Raw genomic sequence first — 24,012 nt, 5'->3', positions numbered from 1 at the left:
CCTGAATCTGGGCAGTACAGAAAGAGGAAAATGTGGTGCAAAAGATTGAATGTAAATCAGGTGCATTCCCTAATAGAGTTATAGATGTTTACAGCATGGAAACAGGCCCAATTTGTCCATGTCACCAAGTTTTAGCCACTGAGCTAGTCCCAACTGCCTGCATTTGGCACATATCTCTCTATACCCAGCTTTCCCATATAACTGTCTTAATGCTTTTCAAAAGACAAAATTGTACCTGCCTCTACTACTGCCTCTGGCAGCTCGTTCCAGACACTCACCACCCTCTTGTGTGAAAAAATTGCCCCTCTGGAACCTATTGCATCTCTCCCCTCTCACCTTAAACCTATGCCCTCTAGTTTTCAGCTCCCCTAACTTTGGGGAAAGACGTTGACTATCTACCTCATCTATGCCCCTCACTATTTTATAGACCTCTATAAGATCACCTCTAAGCCTCTGATGTCCCAGTCCATCCAGCCTCTCCTTATAACTCAAACCATCAAGTCCTGGTAGCATCCTCGTAAATCTTTTCTCTTTCTAGTTGAACAAGATCCCTTCTATAATAGGGTGACCAGAACTGGTACACAGTATTCCATGTGTGGAATTACTAATGTCTTGTACAACTTCAGCAAGACGTGCCAACAATGTTCTGACCAATGAAACCAAGCATGACAATTGCCTTCTCCACCTGTGACTCCACTTTCAAGGAGCTGTGAACCTGTACCACTCGATCTCTTTGTTCTATAACTCTCCCCAACTCCCTACCATTAACTGAGTCGGTCCTGCCCCGATTCGATGTACCACCTCACATTTATCTAAATTAAACTCCATCTGCCATTCATCGGCCCTCAGGCCCAATTGATCAAGATCCCATTGCAATCCTAGATAACCTTCTTCACTGTCCACTATGCCAACAATCTTGGTGTCATCTGCAAACTTACTAACCATGCCTCCTACATTCTCATCCAAATCATGAATGTAAATAATAAGTAATAGTGGACCCAGCACCGATCCCTGAGGCACACCGCTGGTCACAGGCCTCCAATTTGAAAAACAACCCTCTACAACCACCCTTTGTATTCTGTCTTCAAGGCAACTTTGTATCCAATTCACTACCTCACCCTGGATCCCGTGAGATTTAATCAGCAGGGGCTGGTTTAGCACACTGGGCTAAATCGCAGGCTTTGAAAGCAGATCAAGGCAGGCCAGCAGCACGGTTCAATTCCCGTACCAGCCTCCCCAAACAGGCGCCGGAATGTGGCGACTAGGGGCTTTTCACAGTAACTTCGTTTGAAGCCTATTTGTGACAATAAGCGATTTTCATTTCATTTTTATAGAACAACCAACCATGCGGTACCTTGTCAAAGGCCTTGCTAAAGTCCATGTACAGTAAGAAGTCTTACAACACCAGGTTAAAGTCCAACAGGTTTGTTTCGAATCACTAGCTTTCGGAGCATTGCTCCTTCCTCAGGTGAATGTCCACATCAAAGTCCATGTAGACAACGTCGACTGCACTGCCCTCATCTACCTTCTTGGTTACCCCTTCAAAAAACTCAATCAAATTCGTGAGACATGATTTTCCACTCACAAAGCCATGCTGACTGTCGCTAGTCAGTCCTTGCCTCTCTAAATGCCTGTAGATCCTGTCTCTTGGAATACCTTCCAACAACTTACCCACCACAGACGTTAGTCTCACTGATCTGTAGTTCCCAGGCTTTTCCCTGCGGCCCTTCTTAAACAAAAGCACAACATTTGCTTTTTGCAATCTTCAGGCACCTCGCGTATGGCTGTCGACAATTCAAATATCTCTGCCCAGGGACCCGTAATTTCCTCCCCAGCCTCGCACAATGTCCTGGGATGCATTTCATCAGGTCCCGGGAATTTATCGACCTTGAAGCTCTTTAAGACTTCCAACACCTCCTTCTCTGTAATATGTACACTCCTCAAGACATCACTATTTATGTCCCCAAGCCCCAAGTTCCCTAAAATCCATGCCTTTCTCAGCCAGGAGTAAATACTGCTGAGAAATATTCATTTAGGATCTCACCCATCTCTTGCAGATCCACACAATGATGACCTTGTAGATCTTTAAGAAGCCCTACTTCTCCCATGTTACTCTTTTGCCCTTAATGTATTTGTAGAAGCTCTTTGGATTCTCCTTTGTCTTATCTGCCAAATTAATCTCACGTCCCCTTTTTGCCCCGTGATTTCTCTCTCAACTCTACTCCGAGTCTCGCTTGGGAATTTACCTTTACAAGAACCCCAGGAGCAGCCGGGAATCGCGGGAGCAGTGTCCGGAGGGCAGAGTCTAGCGACCGGCAAGTGTTTAAATTGAGCATGGTGTGGATTCGGGCCTAGTCTCGCTCGGGAACCAAACTTTACAGGAACCCCAGGAGCAGCCGAGAATCACGGGAGCAGTGTCCGGAGGGCGGAGTCTAGCGATCGTTAAGTGTTTAAATTGAGTGCCAGGTGAACCTTCTGCAGGTGTCAGACTTTCAAATTAGCTCCTGATTAGTTCTCTAGAAATCATTCCTATGCTCACCGGAGTAGATTCTGCGCTACATGTTCTGAGTTTTGTTTTGTTTTTTCTTCTCACACTTAACTTAATCTGAAAAACGTATGAGGTCCTAAAAGCAGAATAGAGGGGGTTATAGAAGTAAGTTGAAAAGTTGGACCTCAAAGATACTAATTTCAGGATTACTATCAATGAACATGCTAGTCAGAACAGAAATAGCAGGATATGAATGCGTGACTGAAGAACTGGTTCAAGGAGGAGGATGTAAGATTCCTGGGACATTGGAACCGGATCTGGGGGAGGTGGGACCAGTAGAAATTGGATCCTTTACACTGGGCAGGACCGGGACTGATGTCCCAGAGGGAATATTTGCTCGAGTGGTTTGAGGAAAATTTAAAACTAAAATGGGGGATGGGAACCCATGCACGGAGTCAGAAGAGGGGGAAACAAGGCTAAGAAAAAAAGACAGAAAGGGGAATAGGAAAAGCGATAGGCAGAGGAATCAGAGGCCAGATTCAAACAGGGCCATAGTAAAAAAATAATGGGAACAGGATCAGGGATATCAAAATGACAAGCCTTAAGGCTTTGTGCATCAATGCATGGAATAGTCGCAGTAAAGTGGATGAATTACAGATGTAACCGGATATGATATAGTCGGGATTATGGAGGCATGGCTGCTGGGTGACCAGGGATGAGAACTGAACATTCAGGGGTATTCAGTATCTAGAAAGGACAGACAAAAAGGAAAGGGCGGTGAGATTACATTGCTGGTTAAAGAAGAAATTAATGCAATAGTGAGGAAGGATATTAGCTCCAACAATGTGGAATCTGTGTGAGTCCAGTTGACAAATACGAAAGGGCAAAAAATGTTAATCGGGGTTTGCATATAGACCCCCAAACTTTAGTGATGGTGTTGGGAATGGCATTAAACAGGAAATTAGAGATACATGAGATGAAGGAGCATCTGTAATTATGGGTGACTTATGGGTGTATATAAATTGGGCACATCAAATTAGTCACAATACCGTAGAGGAATTCCTGGAGTGTATACAGGGTGGTTTTCTGGACCAATAAGTTGAGGAACCAACTGGAGAACAGGCCATCTTAGACTGGGTATTATGTAATGAGAGCAGAATCATTGACAATCTAGTTGTACAATCCCTTTGGGGATGAGCGACCATAACATGTTAGAATTCTTTATCAAGAAGGAGAGTGATGTCGTTGATTTTGAGACTAGGGTCCTGAATCTTAATAAAGGAAACTACGATGGCGTGAGTTGGTTATGATAGTTTGGGAAATATTACTGAAAGGGATGACAGCAGATAAGCAATTGGAAACATCGAAAGAGTGCATGGGTGAACTGCATAAATTGTTTATTCCTGTCTAGCGTAAAAATAAAATGGGAAAGGTGGCCAAACCATGGCTTACAACGGAAATTAGAGATAGCATTAGATCCAAGGGAGAGGCAATGACAGATGACACAAAGCTGGGTGGGAGGATGAACTGTGCTGAGGATACAGAGATACTTTAGTGTAATTTGGACAAGCTGAGTGAGTGGGCAAATACATGGCAGATGCAGTGCAATTTGGATAAATGTGAGGCTATCCACTTTTGTCGCAAAATGGGAAGGCAGACTATTCTTTGAATGGCTATAGATTGGGAGAGGGGAATGTGCAACGACACCTGGGTGTCCCTCATCGAAATCATTAATAAACCCAGAAGATATGCCTGATAACCTGATAACCACAAGATTCCATTAGGAACAAAGTGCAAAGAAATTCTCCCAGTTAGTTTATTTAGCCATTGCAGCAAGGAACACCCATCACCTTCAATCTCAGCGAGAAATTCTACCGAGAGTTCCATCATCTCATTATGTTTATGGAAATATCAGTACACATCATACGTCCTAATAATGGGGTCATCTTTGGAAGGGCGTAAATCATGGTTAACGGAGTAGCCTTGGCAACATGTGGAACGCTGTGGAACCTGAACAGCACTCCCTTCTCACATGTCCTTTAACCACTCCACCTATTATCGCACTTTTACCGATCCCTTCACCAAGTCAGAGTGCATGGCAGCTGAGAAGCAGCTGGATTCACATCAGCCTGACACCTGCTCAATAAGGCCACACATCAACCTCTTCCAGGCATTGACCGATGGAAGGCGCAACAGCGAGTTGCATCATGTGAGCAGCATACCCCATCAGCAGCTCACCTCAATGCAGAGTGTTGAGGCCTCATCTTGCTACTACCCCCTCAGTCACCATTTGCACATCCGGGAGCAGCACCCGTTAACGTCTGGGTGATGCACTTAAAGTTTTGAGGTTCTGTTGTCCTCACAGAGAGTGCCTCACCGGGATCACAGTTTGGAAAGTTGCAACCACCCTGGAGCCTGCAATCGTAGAAAGCCGGACAAGTCTTTGTCTGTGATGACCTCGATATTAGGGCAAAACCTTGACCAGTAATTCTTTCCTTCGTGGACTCTGCCAAGACCTTAAGATGCATTTGTTTCATATTTATAGCAGCACAGCCCTCAAGATCGTACAGCTCACCAAGGCCATCCTTGCCTATATATCCAAACTGTCAGGCAATGAAGTTTACTGCTTTGCCCTTACTCAGGGAGCACATCAAGTCTTGCAAAGGAACCATATAGATCCAAATAGAAATCCCGGGAGGTAAGGAAACGGCTTCATCAAAATGAGCACACACGTCTTACAGAGGTAAATTATTGGAAAGGGCCCTGAGGGATAGGATTTATGATCATTTGGAAAGATACAGCTTAATCCAAGATAGTCAGCACGGATTTGTGAGGGGTAAGTCTTGCCTCACAAGTTTAATCGTATTCTTTGAGGAGGTAACTAAGTACATGGATGAAGGTAAAGCAGTTGATGTCGTATACGTGGATTTTAGTAAGGCTTTTGATAAGGTTCCCCATGGTCGGCTCATGCAGAAAGTAAGGAGGCATGGCATAGAGAGAAATTTGGCCAATTGGATCAGTAACTGGCTATCATATGGAAGACAGAGGGTGGTGAGAGATAGTAAATTTTCATCCTGGAGCCCAGTCACCAGCAGTGTACCACCGGGATCAGTGCTGGGTCCTCTGCTATTTGTGATTTTTATCAATGACTTGGATGATGGAGTTAAAGGTTGGGTTAGTAAATTTGCTGATGACACCAATATTGGTGGAGTAGTGGCTAATGTGGAGCGTTGTTGTAGGCTGCAAAGAGACATTGATAGGATGCAGAGCTGGGCTGAAAAGTGGCAGGTGCAGTTTAACCCTGATAAGTGGGAGGTGATTCATTTTGGTAGGACACATTTGAATGCAGATTACAGGGTTAACGGCAGGGTTCTGAAGAATGTGGAGGAGCAGAGAGATCTCGGAGTTCATGTCCATAGATCTCCGAAAGTTGTCACCCAAGTGGATAGAGCCGTGAAGAAAGCCTATAGTGTGTTAGCATTTATTAACAGAGGGATTGAGTTTAAGAGCCGTGAGGTTATGCTGCAACTGTACAAGACCTTGGTTAGACCACATTTGGAGTATTGTGTGCAGTTCTGGTCACCTCTTTATAGGAAGGATGTGGAAGCATTGGAAAGGGTGCAAAGGAGATTTACCATGATGCTGCCTGGATTGGAGGGTAGGTCTTATAAGGAAAGGTTGAGGGAGCTAGGGCTTTTCTCATTGGAGCGAAGGGGGGTGAGAGGCGACTTAATTGAGGTGTAAAAGATGATGAGAGGGAGAGATAGAGTGCGTGTTCAGTGACTTTTCCCTCAGGTGGATGTAGCTGTACAAGGGGGCATAACTATAAGGTTCATGGTGGAAGATATAGGAGGGATGTCAGAAGTAGGTTCTTTACTCAGAGAGTGGTTGGGGCGTGGTACGCACTCCCAGCTATGGTAGTGGAGTCAGACACTTTACGAACTTTCAAGCGGTTATTGGATAGGCATATGGAGTGCACTAGAATTATTGGGAGTAGATTGATTTGATCTTAGCTTCAGACTAGTTCAGCACAACATCGTGGGCCGAAGGGCCTGTACTGTGCTGTACAGTTCTATGTTCTGTATCACATTCCAGCTCCTCTTGCTATCAAGTTAAGATGCCCATTGGATCCTTACTTGCCTGGTTCAGTACCATGTTGCCCGGCTGGTATTCCTCCTCACTTTAGGTACTTGGTGGCTCCTCTCTGACTCCTTGAGTGGAAAGGGAGCCTGGAGGGAAGTCGGGGTGCCCTGTCTCCCCCTCTCACCCAGCCACTGCTGTAATGCAACCTGGGAGCAATGGAGTGCAGGTCCGAGTCCTGATCCGGCAGAAACCGCTGGACCGCGATCTCCGAGGAGAATGGCACCTTTCCAATGGAGACTTCGATGGCACTACAACAGCAGACAGAACGTAGACGGACTTCTCCATCCTTTGGTTCAGTCTGGGAACAGCCTTTGACAAACTCTGCCTGATATTCCCTTGCCTGTCTCTGCATCTCGAACATGTCTGTTCGGGCCAAGGCTCGTCGGCGGACTCAGACTCAGCAAGGACCTGGTCTCCAGCAGTCCTGCGAGTGGCAGAGGCCCCGGCTGTCAATGCCTCCTTGGGCTGTGGACCCCTGTCTGTGAGAGGATCACCAGATTGTGAAGCCAAGCCTACTCCAGAATTCCATCCCACTGAGGCACATGTTTCTGTGTCGGTGGCAGGTGTGGGTGAATGCAACATCCTCTGAGTATACGGTGGCTTCCGCCCCAGAGGTGTCATGGCCGCTGGGGCTGTGGCGTGCGCAGGATGACATCCCGCCCTTTTTCTTGCTGGTATCTGCAATGGAGAAAGGAGAGATTTTGTGATTGACTAAGTAGGCTACACGAAAGGACACCGAAAGTCAACAGCCTGTATCTTGCCAACGGATACCGGTTGCATGCTCACTCGGTTATTGGAGAGGTTGACCTCATCTCCAAAGCAGTCTCGATCTCTCTCATCCCCAGTCTGCTCTGCGGCCTGTTCCTCCAAACTGGAGAAGGTCCAGATTACTGGGGTATCACCTTGTTCACACTCTCTCTAGTTATGGGCAAACTTGTTCTGCAGAAAGACTGAGGTATTAACTGCGATCCCAATGGGTGAATGTGCAGTTCCGCAGCATGAATGCCTATTGTAGCTGCTAATCCCTCTCCCTGGTAAGTGATTAAGAAGCCGTCTGTCCAGTAACTAATATGAGATGGTGAGCTTAAAGTGCCTGCCACACATTTGGTGCTGATGTCCTATCTACCGGTCATATGAGACATCGGTATGGACTCTAACCCTTACAAACGATCTTATGCCCTTCTGAGAGTGTGAGGTTGCAGTGAAACGACAGTGCTCTTACGCAGGCGGAGCACAGCAGATCATTTATCCGCTTCTTGCCCCACAGGGTGGTCTACCTTTGGGCCCCGTGCGTGATATACTCCCCAGCAACGTCCTCTCAGGCAGGTGTGTTCAGCTGGAGCGGCCTCCTGCTCCCATCCCTCGGAATGAGGACCTTCCACCAATCCTGGATGGCCTGAAGGAGAATCCGCAGGCAGGATTTGCTTAACCAGAGGGCTGAAGATTGAATGTGTTTTGGGGCTATCCTGGATGAGTTATCCAGTGCACCTGGCCTGCAGTGAGCGAATGGCTGTCCGGGTGCCATTTCAATATAGGGGCGGGACCTTGGACCCCTGAGGTCATGGAGGTGCGGCCACCTCCTTCCTGCCCCACCATAACATTTACCAAGCTCTTTGCTGATGCATGATTAAGGAGCTGAGGAGCAGAAGACTGTGCGTGTTCAGTCGTCCCACCACCCAGCAGGAATCAGGACAAATTTCCTGCCTGGCTCCGGGTTTATTTTGCAGAGGACTCCAGCCACCATTCCAGGAATGGGAAAATAAAACAAGACAGCAGAGGTCACTGCGATACATAGATTTTTTAAAATCTGAAAAATTCTACTCTGATCTGTAATGGCCATGAAGCAAGTTTCAACAGATACCAACAATGGCGGGAAAAGATTCAACTTACACCATTGAGCAAAATGGACAGTGCTGTTGCTTCCCTGTTACACTCCTTGCCCACTGCACTTCCTACTCGTTACATGTACCGAGCAGGCACTGTAACATGTGGGGAGTGTAATGGGAAGGGAGTGTAATGGGAGGGGAGTGTAATGGGAAGAGAGTGCAATGGGAAGGGAGTGTAGTGGATAAAGAGTGAATGTGGAGATAGTTTAAGGTTGGGAGTGTAACATGTGGGGAGTGTAATGGGAAGCAAGTGCAATGGGAAGGGAGTATAATGGGAAGGGAGTGTAGTGGATAAAGAGTGGAATGTGGAGATAGTTTAAGGTTGAGATTGTAACATGCGGGGAGAGTAATGATGTGGTACTGTAACAGGCAGCCAGCGTGATCCTGTCTGTTTAGCATTAGTACCCAAGTTTAATTTCTCTTTTACACTCTTGCGTATGCAGTACCTGGAGGGTCACCACACTTTGTCTTGATGAACGGGACTTCCTATTCCGGTGTTTCGTTGAGTTCATGCTTGCCACCAAATCCCAGTCTCTATGGAAGTCTTGCAGTTAATCTGTGGAGATTATTGGAGGTTTCTGATCCAGTATTAGTTTTTAGTGGCAGAAGCCCATCACCAACTGGGTAAGAAGCTCACAAGATATCGACTTGGTTAAATAGTCAAACTTAATCAATTGAAAACCAAAAATATACCACTGCAGGTAAGAGTGGAGAAGATATTACTTATGGGGTTGTCAAAGAGTCCAGCGTTGATTTTGCATTGAACGTCATGATATAGAAAGGGAATGGCAGCATGGTGGTGCAGTGGTTAGCACTGCAGTCTCACGGCGCTGAGGTCCCAGGTTCGATCCCGGCTCTGGGTCATTGTCTGTGTGGCGTTCGCACATTCTCCCCGTGTCTGCGTGGGTTTCGCCCCCACAACCCAAAGATGTGCAGGGTAGGTGGATTGAACACGCTAAATCGCCCTTTAATTGGAAAAATGAATTGGGTACTCTAAATGATTTTTAAAAAACCATATAGAAAAGTAAGGGGTGATCTGATTGACACTTAAGACTCTGAAAGGAATTGATGGAGCAGATAGTGAGAAAACCTTCCTGCAGGTGGAATACTCTTTGACAAGGGGACAAGCCATTCAGAAAGAGAAGTTAGGAAACACTACTTTGTGCAAAGTGTGGCACTCTCTCCATGAAAAGTAGTGGATTATATATTCTAATCTTTATTGTCACAAGTAGGCTTATATTAACACTGCAATGAAGTTACTGTGAAAAGCCCCTAGTCGCCACATTCCGGCGCCTGTTCGGGTACACGGAGGAGAATTCAGAATGCCCAAATTACCCAACAGCACGTCTTTCGGGACTGGTGCATGGGAACGGAGCACCCGGAGGAAACCCACGTAGACACAGGGAGAACGTGCAGACTCCGCACAGACAGTGACCCAAGCGTAAATTAAATCTGCGACCCTGGCGCTGTGAAGCAACAGAGCTACCCACTGTGCTGCCGCACTGCCCAATCAGTCGGGGTTTTTAACCTGAGTGTTGTAGACGGAGGCAAAGATTCCACAAGAGACCAGGCTGACAGGATACAACTCACTTTATTCCATACTAGTCACCATAGTCACTCCTCTCCACTCTCCTCTCCACACTCCCCGCAGGATCTCCTTCCCCGAACCGCTTCCAGGTCGGGGTTTACAGATTAGGAGGGAGCTCTGCCTCCTAGTCACCTGAATAGCTCATTCTCAGGTGAAATGCCCATGCCCTCAGGCGGACGGTCCCGAGGCCTTCAGCGAAAACCAAAGGGAAGTGTGGACAGCACTCCATCCGGTCCACAGGGATACATCTGGCACACGCATTGCCAATCCAAACGTAGGTGATGCAGTCAATCACGCCCCATTGGGCGGGGCCCGTTGCCCTGGACTACCACCAATGGTAGGCACACGGACTGGTCTCTGTATGCCACGGGAACATGGGCGGTGCCCTCGATTTCTAAGGGCTCCCCGGCCAGTCGGGGCCTTTCTCGCAAGCTCTCGTGGCCGAAGACCTGTTCGGATGGTGGCAAACGTGCGAAGACTGACGGGCTGGTGGTGGGTGCGTGCTGGCTTGAGAGCTGGTGGTTTTCTTTGGTGTCTTGTAAATGCTTTTAGCACATGACTCAGTTTCATGACGGTTTTTGGTATGTTGCTGATTCTTTTGTAAACTTGAGTTGTTAATAAGCACACAATATTTTGTAGGATGGGAAGCGTATGTTATACTGCTCTGTCCCTGTAGGGGGCCGTAACACCGAGAATGATCGCTTTTTTGCCACACAAGGATATACAATAACATGGAGCCCATACGAAGATAAGACTCTGTCATGAATGGCCTCATTGAATGGTAGAACAGGCGTGAGTGGCTCACGTTCCTATGTTCCAATAAGCAATTGACCTTGCTGCCTGGAATGCTATTACAACATTGTGGACAATATTACTGTGTGACATGCTGATGAGCCCAGCTCAGAATGAAGCTATGTCTCAAAATATTGTCGGACCGGTACTGCTACTTGAAGTATCCTCCGCAAGCAGCATATGTTCAATGTCAGCTTTGGCTGTCTTTCGCCTCGGAGGCAACGATGACTTAGTTGGTCGCACTCATCCCTTTGAATCCCTGGGTTCAAGGCCCATTTGAGTGTCAAAATCAAGCTTGACTCTCCATTGCAGTGCTGAGCACTGTTGAAGGTGAATCTTTTGAATGCAATCTTGAACTGAGGCCTTATCTGACTGCGCTATTTTGAAAGCGAGCAGGGGAGTTACATCTGGTGCCCTGGCCAATACTCATTCCTCAACCAACATCACAAAAAAGCAGATTATCTGGTCATTATCACACTGTTTTCTGTGGGAGTTTACTGCGTGCAAATTGGCTGCCATCTTTCCTCCATTAGAACAGCCATTGCACTTAAGTGTTGAAAAGCATTTTGGGATGTCCGGGGGTCATGAAATGCGCTATATAAATTAAATTATTTATTTGCATTTAGTGCACATATGTTCAACTGACATATCTGACAAAGATTACAGGATAATCATACCACTGCATTATTCAGGCTCTAAAAGCATCACTGTTTCAGGAACCTTTTGTGAAGTGTTGTTACAGAGGTTATCATGTACAAAGCAGGGAAACTGTGTTCATACCGAAGTGTTCGCTGTCGGTGATTGGGATGCTACCAACTGATGTTGTGTTAAATTGGCTGCTCTCAGATATAACGGAGACAGAGGTACTGACCACTGGTGATGAACAGGATCCGTTGGAAGGCCTCAGCTGGGGTGGAAATGGACTGGGGCTCCCTCTCTCAAAAACATTCGCTTGATTGAAATTACTTTGGAGATTACATTCAATGCAGCTTGAAGATAAGTATACTTTTATATCGCGCCTTTCGCAACTTCAAGATGTTCCAAAGCCCTTCACAGCCAATGAAGTGCTTTTTAATATATTAACAACTGTAGCGTGGCAAACTTTACAGCTAATTGACACAGAACAAGCTTTCACAGGCGACAGGCAATATGATAATGACCAGGCAATCCGTTTTACTGATGCGGATTGACGGTTAAACATTGACCAGGACAGCAGGAAGAACACTCTGCTGCTGTTCTTCATGATAACACCAGGACCCAGTAGTTAGCACAGCGCCAGGAACCCGGGTTCAATTCCAGCTTGGGTCACTGACTGTGCAGAGTCTGCACGTTCTCCCCGTGTCTGCGTGGGTTTCCTCCGGGTGCTCCGGTTTCCTCCCACAGTCTAAAGATGTGCAGGTTAGGTGGATTGGCCGTGATAAATTGCCGCTTAGTGTTCCAAAAGATATGCAGGTTGGGTGGGGTTACGGGGATAGGACGTGGGAATGGACCGAGGTAAGGTGCTCTTTCAGAGGGTCGGTGCGGGCCCGATGGGCCGAAGGATCTCTTTCTGCATGGTAGGAATTCTAGAGGATCCGCTCTCCAGGTCCCTGGAGAATATACTTTGGGAGGCTTCAGAGTGCCCAGCACAATGGAAATTGCTCTGCCAGCTTAAACTTCCATTGGGAAATTCCCTTGCATCCGGAATCCTCTGAAAAAGTTTCCAACTCAGAGATTGCCAACCAGTACAGCTGGATAGTTACCCAGTAAATATTGAACGGATTAAAATCAAGTCTAATTCCTGGATATAAAACTGCACCCCGCCAGCTCTCCACCGAGGCTTTGTGAGCCTTACGTCAGTGGTAGGGAAATTACTGGAGAGCATTCTTTGAGGCAGGATCTACTCCCATTTGGAAGCAAATGGACGTATTAGTGAGAGGCAGCATGGTTTTGTGAAGGGGAGGTCGTGTCTCACTAACTTGATAGAGTTTTTCGAAGAGGTCACAAAGATGATTGATGCAGGTAGGGCAGTGGATGCTGTCTATATGGACTTCAGTAAGGCCTTTGACAAGGTCTCTCATGGTAGACTGGTACAAACTGTGAAGTCACATGTGATCAGGGGTGAGCTGGCAAGGTGGATACAGAACTGGCTAGGTTATAGAAGGCAGAGAGTAGCAATGGAAGGGTGCTTTTCTAATTGGAGGGCTGTGACTAGTGGTGTTCCGCAGGGATCAGTGCTGGGACCTTTGCTGTTTGTAGTATATATAAATGATTTGGAGGAAAATGTAACTGGTCTGATTAGTAAGTCTGCAGATGACACAAAGGTTGGTGGAATTGCGGATAGCAATGGGGACTGTCAGAGGATACAGCAGGATTTAGATCGTTTGGAGACTTGGGCTGAGAGATGGCAGATGGAGTTTAATCCGGACAAATTCATAGAAATTCATAGAATTTACAGTGCAGAAGGAGGCCACTCGGCCCATGGAGTCTGCACCGGCTCCTGGAAAGAGCTCCCCACCCAAGGTCAACACCTCCACCCCATCCCAACAACCCAGTAACCCTACCCGACACTAAGGGCAATTTTGGACACTAAGGGTAATTTATCATGGCCAATCCACCTAACCTGCATATCTTTGGACTGTGGGAGGAAACCGGAGCACCCGGAGGAAACCCACGCACACACGGGGAGGATGTGCAGACTCCACACAGGCAGTGGCCCAAGCTGGAATCGAACCTGGGACCCTGGAGATGTGAAGCAATTGTGCTATCCACAATGCTACCGTGCTGCCCAAACATTGTTGTGAGACTCCTTACTGTGCCCACTCCAGTCCAGCGCCGGCATCTCCACATCGTATTTATTAACAATTTATTTATTTATTTAAAAAAAAAAATTTTTTTTTATTTTTTTTAAGAGTACCCAATTCATTTTCTTTTCCAATTAAGGGACAATTTAGCGTGGCCAATCCACCTAACCTGCACATCTTTGGGTTGTGGGGGCGAAACCCACACAGGGAAAATGTGCAAACTCCACACGGACAGTGACCCAGAGCCGGGATCGAACCTGGGACCTCGGGGCCGTGAGGCAGCAGGGCTAACCCACTGCGCCACCGTGCTGCCCAATGTGAGGTAATAAATTTTGGACGGTCTAATGCAGGTAGGGAATATACAATGAATGGTAGAACCCTCAAGAGTACTGAAAGTCAGAGAGATCTAGGTGTTCAGGTCCACAGGTCACTGAAAGGAGCAACACAGATGGAGAAGGTAGTCAAGAAGGCGTACGGCATGCTTGCCTTCATTGGCCGGGGCATTGAGTACAAGAATTGGCAAGTCATGTTGCAGCTGTATAGAACCTTAGTTAGGGCACACTTGGAGTATAGTGTTCAATTCTGGTCGCCACACTACCAGAAGGATGTGGAGGCTTTCGTGAGGGTGCAGAAGAGATTTACCAGGATGTTGCCTGGTATGGAGGACATTAGCTATGAGGAGCGGTTGAATAAACTCGGTTTGTTCTCACTGGAATGACGGAGGTTGAGGGGCGACCTGATAGAAGTCTACAAAATTATGAGGGGCATAGACAGAGTGGATAGTCAGAGGCTTTTCCCCAGGGTAGAGGGGTCAATTACTAGGGAGCATAGGTTTAAGGTGCGAGGGGCAAGGTTTAGAGATGTAAGAGGCAAGTTTTTTACACAGAGCGTAGTGGGTGCGAGGAACTCGCTGCCAGAGGAGGTGGTGGAAGCAGGGATGATAGTGACATTTAAGGGGCATCTTGACAAATACATGAATAGGATGGGAAAAGAGGGATACGGACCCAGGAAGTGTAGAAGATTTTAGTTTGGACGGGCAGCATGGTCGACACGTGCTTGGAGGGCCGAAGGGCCTGTTCCTGTGCTGTACTTTTCTTTGTTCTTTGTTCTTTGACAACCCTTCCCCCCACCCCCCTCCCCAACATACTCATTCTGCCACCTACCTCCTGGCCATCCTACCCTGTTACCTCACACACATCCACTAACACACTGGCAAGGCCGCACGTGTGGTTAGCACTGCTGCCTCACAGTGCCAGGGACCCGGGTTCAATTCCAGGCTTCGGTCACAGTCACAGTGGGTCACGCTCTCCCCGTGTCTGCGAGGCTTTCCTCCGGTTGCTCCAGTTTCCTCCCACTAATCCAGAAAGACGTGCTTGTTAGGTGAATTGGACATTCTGAATTCTCCCTCTGTGTACCCGAACAGGCACCGGAGTGTGGCGACTAGGGGATTTTCACAGTAACTTCATTGCGGTGTTAATGTAAGCCTACTTGTGACACTAATAAAGATTATTATTATTAAATGAAGCAATGTCCCAAAGCTTTTCAGTATTAGTGAATGAAGACTTAAATAACATGCACCAAGCACTTCATCTCCATGTTTCCAACTCCATCTACAAGTTTGCTGGTGACACGACCGTAATGGGTCAAATCTTGAACAACGATGAGTCAGAATACAGGAGGGAGAGAGAGAACCTAGTGGAGTGGTGTAACAACAATCTCTCACTCAATGTCAGCAAAACTAAAGAGCTCTTAATTGACTTCAGGAAGCAAAGTACTGTACACACCCTTGTCTGTAACAACGGGGCCGAGGTGGAGATGGTTAGCAGTTTCAAATTCCTCGGGGTGCACATCTCCAAAAATCTGTCCTGGTCCACCCATGTCAATGCTACGACCAAGAAAGCACAACAGCGCCTCTACTTCCTCAGGAAACTAAGGAAATTCGGCATGTCCACATTGACTCTTACCAACTTTTACAGATGCACCATAGAAAGCATCCTATCAGGCTGCATCACTGCCTGGTATGGCAACTGCTCGGCCCAAGACCGTAAGAAACTACAGAGAGTCGTGAACACCGCCCAGTCCATCACGCGAACCTGCCTCCCATCCATTGACTCTGCACCTCCCGCTGCCTTGGGAAAGCGGGTATCATAATCAAAGACCCCTCCCACCCGGCTTACTCACTCTTCCAACTTTTTCCATTGGGCAGGAGATACAAAAGTCTGAGAAAATCCACCAACAGATTCAAAAACAGCTTCTTCCCCACTGTTACCAGACTCTTGAAGGACCCTCTTATGGACTTATGGACTGATTTGGTCTCTTCACACATCCTCGCTACTGAGTAGTACTACACTCCTATATGCTTCACCCAATGCCTGTGTCTGCGTTTTTACATTGTGTATTTATATAAGCCCTGATGCGACCATCAATTCACTCGAAGACACGTGGAGAAGTAAACCGTGGTTTTAATCAGCTTAGAACTGAGCCTGCCTGTGACCGGTACAACACTGAAGACGGCCCCGCAGGTCAGCAGCTCTTATACTTCCTGTAAAGGGGGTGGAGCCATGGGCAGAGCCCGTACATGCCCCAACATATCCCCTGTGGGTGAAGCCACACAATGGCCCATAGGTACAGCCCACAGGGTTAATAACATAACACCGAGCGCCAGGCAAAAAATGCTCTCTCATTGTGAACGAAGTAGCAGTCCAAAATGACAGATTGTCACCCTGCGGAAGATTCATCTTTTACATCCGCCTGAGAGAGCAGACAGAGTCTTGATTTAACACACATCTGAAAGACAGTGGGCGGAATTCTCCGGTTGCAGACGCCAAAATCCCAATCAGTGATCGGCCGGAGAATCCTCGTTTGTGCCGAAATCGGGGGCGGCAGTGCTTTTACAATGCTCCGCCCCCTCGAAAATGGCGTACTCGAAGAGTACGGCGCGTGCTGTCGGGATGGCCTCAGGATGACACCTGAGGCCCTCCCCCGACGCTCCGCCCCCGATGGGCTGAGTTCCCGACGGCGTGGATCACTTGTCCTTTTTATTTTCATGAATCCGGCGCGGTGGCTGCGGACTGAGTCCAGCGTGCCGCAGGTGGGGGGAGGGGGGAGCCGTTCCGCGAGCAGCGGGGGGCTTTGGCGGGGGCTAGGGCACTGGTGGGGATTGTTCTAGTGGTGGCAAGGATTATTACAGGGGGGCCATTTTTGGCAGGCCGGGTCCGCGGGTGGCCGGCAGCATGTTGCATGCGCGGCCATGCACATACGCGGCCACGGATCCGGCAATTCTCTGGCCGTATCCGCAGGTAAGGGCTTTACGCTGCGTGCCTGCTAGCCCCCACCAGACGGGAGGGTCGATGCAGCTTTTGCGCCATTTTTCCTGGTGTAAAACGCCACCGTTTCCACGCCGGGGTCAGCATTTAGTCTTCAAATCGGAGAACCAGCCCAGTAACTCCGACAGTGCAGCACCCTCTCATTACTCACCGGGCTGGAGCATCACCTCAGATTTCTTGTCATTAAGTCTCAGGGGTGGCACCTGAAACTAAAACCTTCAGACTCAGTCTAAAGTGGTGGGAACCGACTATTGATAACACAGAACATAGAACATAGAACATTACAGCGCAGTACAGGCCCTTCGGCCCTCGATGTTGCGCCGACCTGTGAAACCACTCTAAAGCCCATCTACACTATTCCCTTATCGTCCATATGTCTTTCCAATGACCCTTTGAATGCCCTTAGTGTTGGCGAGTCCACTACTGTTGCAGGCAGGGCATTCCACGCCCTTAATACTCTGAGTAAAGAACCTACCTCTGACATCTGTCCTATATCTATCTCCCCTCAATTTAAAGCTATGTCCCCTCGTGCTAGACATCACCATCCGAGGAAAAAGGCTCTCACTGTCCACCCTATCCAATCCTCTGATCATCTTGTATGCCTCAATTAAGTCACCTTTTAACCTTCTTCTCTCTAACGAAAACAGCCTCAAGTCCCTCAGCCTTTCCTCATAAGATCTTCCCTCCATACCAGGCAACATTCTGGTAAATCTCCTCTGCACCCTTTCCAATGTTTCCACATCCTTCCTATAATGCGGCGATCAGAATTGCACACTATACTCCAAATGCGGCCGCACCAGAGTTTTGTACAGCTTGTAATTCATAATATGGAAAGATGTGTCATTTGAAACATGGAAGTCTGGCAATATCTGGTCTGAGATAAACTGAGAGGATACAGGGAAAGATCCCACAAAGGGTTAACAGCAGCTGCCAGGAGCAGGATTGTAAAATGCAGATATCCTTGGTCAAGCAGGCTTAGCAAACAAGACAAACAGGATTTTGAATGAAGCCACAAACAATGGCTCACACCTTCATTGAAAGTAACTAACTTAGTAAGGATCTGGAAAAGAATGGATGAGGTTCAGTTGAATTTGGTGATAATTCTAGGTGTGAAAATGTGCTAATACCAGGTTTATCAGTCTACGAGAAACATAATTCAAAGCCAAAATCAAAGTCAAAATTGAGCTGAGGACACAATTGGAAAATAAAACTATAGAACTGACAGGCATTAAAAGTAACACCTCTTGAAACCAAAGCATTTTGAACATCACAAAGGAAACAATGTAATCAGATCTATAAGATGAAGTCATGTCAAAATGAATACTTAGTTGAATTAAAAGGTTTAGATCAAAGGTACTTTTTACAATCAAAGAAAATAAGAGTTACTTTACAATAACATCATAAAAACTTAATTGTTAGAAAGCGAATATAAACCGAGAGACAAGAGCAGGAACTACCAGAACGACAACCAGAACTCAGAGAGAGGGGAGAAGCAGCTAGAGATGGATTACAGTCAGCTCGGTCATGGGAAAGAGACAGGGCAAAGCAGCCGAGCTAAAATAGCTAATACATCGAAAGAAGATCAGGTTTTTAAAAGATGATTGATTGTCAAGTAGGGCCTGAAGGTCCCTTCAACCAATCAGAAGGACCCAGAAGCAAGATCTTTTTACTTTTCTGTAAAGACAGTGATTGCATCTTTTAAAAAGAGAAAAAAATATATAATAATAAAATAACTGAAAAGTTTTAACCTAAAACAGTGGTTATTAGTCTATTTTACTTACTTAGCAATGCGGGACCTAGGATCGATGCTACTAAGTGGTAAGTAGATGAAATCTTCGGTGAAGGTATGGGTTATACCGGGGGATAACTTGAAAATATAGTTTGACCTGAATAGCACCCACTGAAGCTTGCATCGGAGTCAGGGAGTGAGAATCCCTGATCACCATATAGAATGTCAGCCCTTTTTGGTATAGGGGGACTTCTAAGAATAGTGGCGAGTTTTCAAAAACAAGCTGTAACATGACTTCATGGCTCCGAAACTTAATCCCTCTACCAATAAAAGCTAACACACCGTCCGCCTTCTTAACAACCCTCTCAACCTGAGTGGCAACTTTCAGGGATCTATGTACATGGACACCGAGATCTCTCTGCTCATCCACACTGCCAAGAATCTTACCATTAGCCCAGTACTCTGTCTTCCTGTTATTCCTTCCAAAATGAATTGCCCAGAACCGATCATAATAATCCATGTGTGCCTGAAACAGAGCTTCTATTCCTTTGTATTGACTCCAGCCATCTTCCCAGTAACTATCTCAGGTTGGACATGATTGCTCACAACCTTGGTGACATGTCCATGTCATGATTTGTGTTTCTCGCTCTTTGGTCTTTGTGGTATTATAGGTATTACGGTACCTGAGAGGCTGAAGTACCATTGGTAGAACCTATATGCTTGCTATTGGCTAGAATGTATAATAGCTCCGCCCTGATAGGCTGGGTATAAGAACCCGTGCCGTCCCAGCAGCCCTCATTCTGTACCTGAGCTGCTGTGGGAAACATCTAGCTTATTAAAGCCTTCAATTGGACTACAACCTCGTTTTAGTGGTTGTGATGAATGATATCTGTATGCATATGTACCTTTAATGTGTAGGCCCCTTTAAGACCGTGTTTGGAACCCTGGGGGACTCCGCCTCCGGCTCCACCCCCAGGAAGCTGTATATAAGGTTACATTCAGTAGGCAGCGTGCAGTGAGCACATTTCTCGGCAGCTGTCTGGTTTTCTGGTTATTGAAGCCTTTGTATTATCAAACTCCTCTCCTGAGTCGTAATTGAGGGTATCTCAACTTAATAACCAGACTATATCATGATGGACTGCGGTCTAAAGCCGGAGAAGCTCAATTTGGACGCTTGGTCGCCGGAAGCCACTGAAATTTTTTAATACTGGCTCCGGTGCTTTCAGGCCTATCTGAATTCCTCAGAGACTGAAGTTGACGGGCCTCGCAAGCTGAGCTTACTACATGCCCGGATGGGCCACCGACTATCCTACTTGATCGAGAAAGCTATGACGTACGAAACGGCGGTCGAAATCCTACAGAAGCGCTTTGTAAAGCCGATAAACGAGATACACGCCAGACATTTGCTCTCGACCTGCCGCCAGCACTCCGGGGAAACGCTGGATGAATACTTGGAGAGACTCACCGCGCTCGCCAGGAACTCCGACCATAAAGAGGTGACGGCAGAAGTCCACATGAACATACATATTTGTGATGCTTTCGTGTCCGGTATCCGATCCACGTACATCCGGCAGCGGCTCCTAGAAGACGGAGCGAAGGACCTCCAAGGCACAGTAAAACTTGCCTCTTCCCTGGAAGCGGCCCACCATAATTTCCGCACGTACTTCGCGGACCTTGCGAACCCGCTCACACCAGGGACCCCCAATGCTATTTCTGTGGGCAAGGCCAGCACATACGCCACGTTGCCCGGCCCGCTCCGCTATCTGCGACGAATGCGGAAAGAAGGGGCATTTCGCGAAGGTCTGCCTGGCTGGGCCCAAAGGCCAGAAACAAAAGTCTCATCGGGCCCAGAAATCGAACTCCCGGGACCACAGGCCCCGCAACGCGGCCGTGCGGCGGCCAGACATGCCTACTTCCGATGCGTCATCGGCCTCGTGCGAGTCATGGGGACGGGCATCTTGGTGCCGGCCACCTTTAAAACTCGAAACGTGCGACCGATGGCAGCGGCCCTTTTGCGAGTCCGATTGAACCGAGGACTCTGACTACCCGCAACTAGGAGCGATCACGCTCGATCCATCTCGGCCGAAGCACCTGCGAAACTCAATGATGCAGGTTCAAATCAACGGCCGCGACACCCCCTGCCATTTTGACTCCAGGAGCACGGAGAGTTTTATCCATCCAGACACGGTAAGACGTTGCTCCCTGCGCACCTATCCCGCCTCCCAAACTATCGCCCTCGCATTTGGGTCTCACGCGGTCCAAATCACGGGGTATTGTGTCGCGAACCTCACTATCCAAGACGCCAAATACGCCCATTTTAAACGTTATGTCCTCCCTCACCTCTGCGCCCCCTGCTGCTCGGTCTGGACTTTCAGTGCAGCCACCGAAGCCTGACCCTGAAGTTCGGCGGACCCCTGCCCCCGCTCACGGTATGTAGCCTGGCGACACTCAAAGTTGCACCACCCTCCTTCGCGAACCTCACCCCTGACTGTAAGCCGGCGCCACCAGGAGTCGGCGGTACAGTGCCCAAGACATGACTTTCATCAAGTCAGAGGTTCAGCGGCTTCTAAAAGGGGTCATAGAGGCTAGCAACAGCCCTTGGAGGATTTAGTAAGGGGAGGTCGTGCCTGACAAACCTGTTATGAGTTCTTTGAAGAGATAACAAATAGGTTAGACCAAGGAGAGCCAATGAATGTTATCTATCTTGACTTCCAAAAGGCCTTTGATAAGGTGCCTCACGAGAGACTGCTGAGTAAAATAAGGGCCCATGGTATTTGAGGCAAGGTACTAACATGGATTGATGATTGGCTGTCAGGCAGAAGGCAGAGAATTGGGATAAAAGGTTCTTTTTCGGAATGGCAACCGGTGACGAGTGGTGTCCCGCAGGGTTCAGTGTTGGGGCCACAGCTGTTCTCTTTATATATTAACGATCTAGATGACGGGACTGGGGGCATTCTGGCTAAGTTTGCTGATGATACAAAGATAGCTGGAGGGGCAGGTAGTACTGAGGAGGTGGGGAGGCTGCAGAAAGATTTAGACAGCTTAGGAGAGTGGTCCAAGAAATGGCTGATGAAATTCAACGTGGGCAAGTGCAAGGTCTTGCACTTTGGAAAGAAGAATAGAGGCATGGACTATTTTCTAAACGGTGACAAAATTCATAATGCTGAAGTGCAAAGGGACTTAGGAGTCCTAGTCCAGGATTCTCTAAAGGTAAACTTGCAGGTTGAGTCCGTAATTAAGAAAGCAAATGCAATGTTGTCATTTATCTCAAGAGGCTTGGAATATAAAAGCAGGGATGTACTTCTGAAGCTTTATAAAGCACTAGTTAGGCCCCATTTAGAATACTGTGAGCAATTTTGGGCCCCACACCTCATGAAGGACATACTGGCACTGGAGCGGGTCCAGCAGAGAGTCACACGGATGATCCCAGGAATGGTAGGCCTAACATACGATGAACGTCTGAGGATCCTGGGATTATATTCATTGGCGTTTAGGAGGTTGAGGGGAGATCTAATAGAAACTTTCAAGATAATGAATGGCTTAGATAGGGTGGACATAGGGAAGTTGTTTCCATTAGCAGGGGAGACTAGGACCCGGGGGCACAGCCCTAGAATAAAAGGGAGTCACTTTAGAACAGAGATGAGGAGAAATTTCTTCAGCCAGAGAGTGGTGGGTCTGTGGAATTCATTGCCACAGAGGGCGGTGGAGGCCGGGACGTTGAGTGTCTTTATGACAGAAGTTGATAAATTCTTGATTTCTCGAGGAATTAAGGGCTATGGAGAGAGAGTGGGTAAATGGAGTTGAAATCAGCCTTGATGGAGTGGACTCAATGGACCGAATGGCCTTACTTCCGCTCCTATGTCTTATGGTCTTATGGCACAAGTACTGGTAGTCCGCTCCGGGGAAAAACAACGTCTGGTGGTGGACTATAGCCAGACCATAAGCCGCTTTACGCAACTCGATGCGTACCCACTTCCCCGCATAGCAGAAATGGTGAACCAAATCGCCCAGTATCGAGTATCCTCCACGGTCGACCTAAAATCAGCCTATCATCAACTCCCTATCCGACCAGAGGACCGCCCCTATACAGCCTTCGAAGCAGCCGGTCGGCTCTTGCACTTCCTCAGGGTCGGTTTCGGGGTCACAAACGGAGTCTCAGTTTTCCAAAGGGCAATGGATCAAATGGTGGAGCAGTACGGCTTACGGGCTACATACCCGTACTTGGACAACGTCACCATCTGCGGCCATGACCAGCAGGACCATGACAAAAACCTGAGGAAGTTCCTCCAGACCTCCCGGGCCCTCAATCTGACATACAATAAAGAGAAATGCGTGTTCCACACAACCCAGCTAGCCATGCTCGGCTACGTCGTGGAAAACGGGGTCCTAGGGCCAGACCCCGACCGCATGCGCCCCCTTAAGGAACTTCCCCTCCCCCGTAGCTTCAAGGGTGCCTGGGGCTCTTTTCCTATTATGCCCAGTGGGTCCCCAGATATGCGGACAAAGCCCGTCCACTCATTAAGACCACGGTTTGTCCCCTGACGGCTGAGGGTCAGTCGGCCTTCAGTCGTATCAAGGCCAATATCATCAAGGCCACCATGCACGCGGTGGACGAAACCATTCCCTTCCAGGTAGAAAGCGACGCATCAGACGTCGCCCTGGCTGCTACCCTCAACCAGGCGGGCAAACCGGTAGCGTTCTTCTCCCGAACCCTCACCGCCTCGGAAATTCGACACTCTGCAGTCGCGAAGGATGCACAAGCCATAGTGGAGGCTGTGCGGCACTGGAGGCACTACCTAGCCGGTAGGAGGTTCGCCCTCGTCACCGACCAATGGTCGGTCGCCTTTATGTTCGATAACGTACAACGGGGCAAAATATAGAATGATAAAATTCTGAGGTGGAGGATCGAACTCTCCACCTACACGATATTACATATCGTCTGGGGAAGCTCAACAAGTCCCCAGATGAAAAAAAAAGATGCCCTGTCCCACGGCACGTGCGCCAATGCGCAGAAAGACCGTCTGCGGGCCGTCCACGATAACCTCTGCCAGCCGGGGGTCTCCCAGCTTGCCCATTTCATCAAGTCCCGCAACCTAACTTACTCCACCGAGGAGGTCAAGGCCATGACCAAGGCTTGCCAGATCTGTGCGGAGTGCAAACCACACTTCTATCGGCCAGACAAGGCTCGTCTGGTAAAGGCCTCTGGGCCCTTTGAGCGACTAAGCGTGGACTTCAAAGGGCCCCTCCCGTCCACCAACCGCAACACCTACTTCCTCA

The 24,012-nt window shown here is 48.0% G+C and overlaps 1 protein-coding gene across 3 annotated transcripts in view; it reads right to left on the bottom strand.

Annotated features, from left to right (window-relative positions):
• The window catches only part of LOC140427689 (interferon-induced GTP-binding protein Mx3-like), an 82,208-nt gene that overhangs the window by 51,324 nt on the left and 6,872 nt on the right, over window positions 1-24,012 (bottom strand). Inside the window, exon 2 of one of the 3 annotated variants that reach the window (XM_072513190.1) lies at window positions 8,964-9,073. The exons of the other annotated variants lie outside the window; for them this stretch is intronic. Coding sequence (XP_072369291.1) covers window positions 8,964-9,029 — 66 coding nt within the window. The 5' untranslated portion in view covers window positions 9,030-9,073. The remainder of the gene's footprint in view (window positions 1-8,963; window positions 9,074-24,012) is intronic. 3 annotated transcript variants of the gene reach the window in all.

This window comes from Scyliorhinus torazame, chromosome 8 (genome assembly GCF_047496885.1).
Source record: "Scyliorhinus torazame isolate Kashiwa2021f chromosome 8, sScyTor2.1, whole genome shotgun sequence".
NCBI lineage: Eukaryota > Metazoa > Chordata > Chondrichthyes > Carcharhiniformes > Scyliorhinidae > Scyliorhinus > Scyliorhinus torazame.
This window is presented reverse-complemented; position numbering and strand designations above follow the sequence as displayed.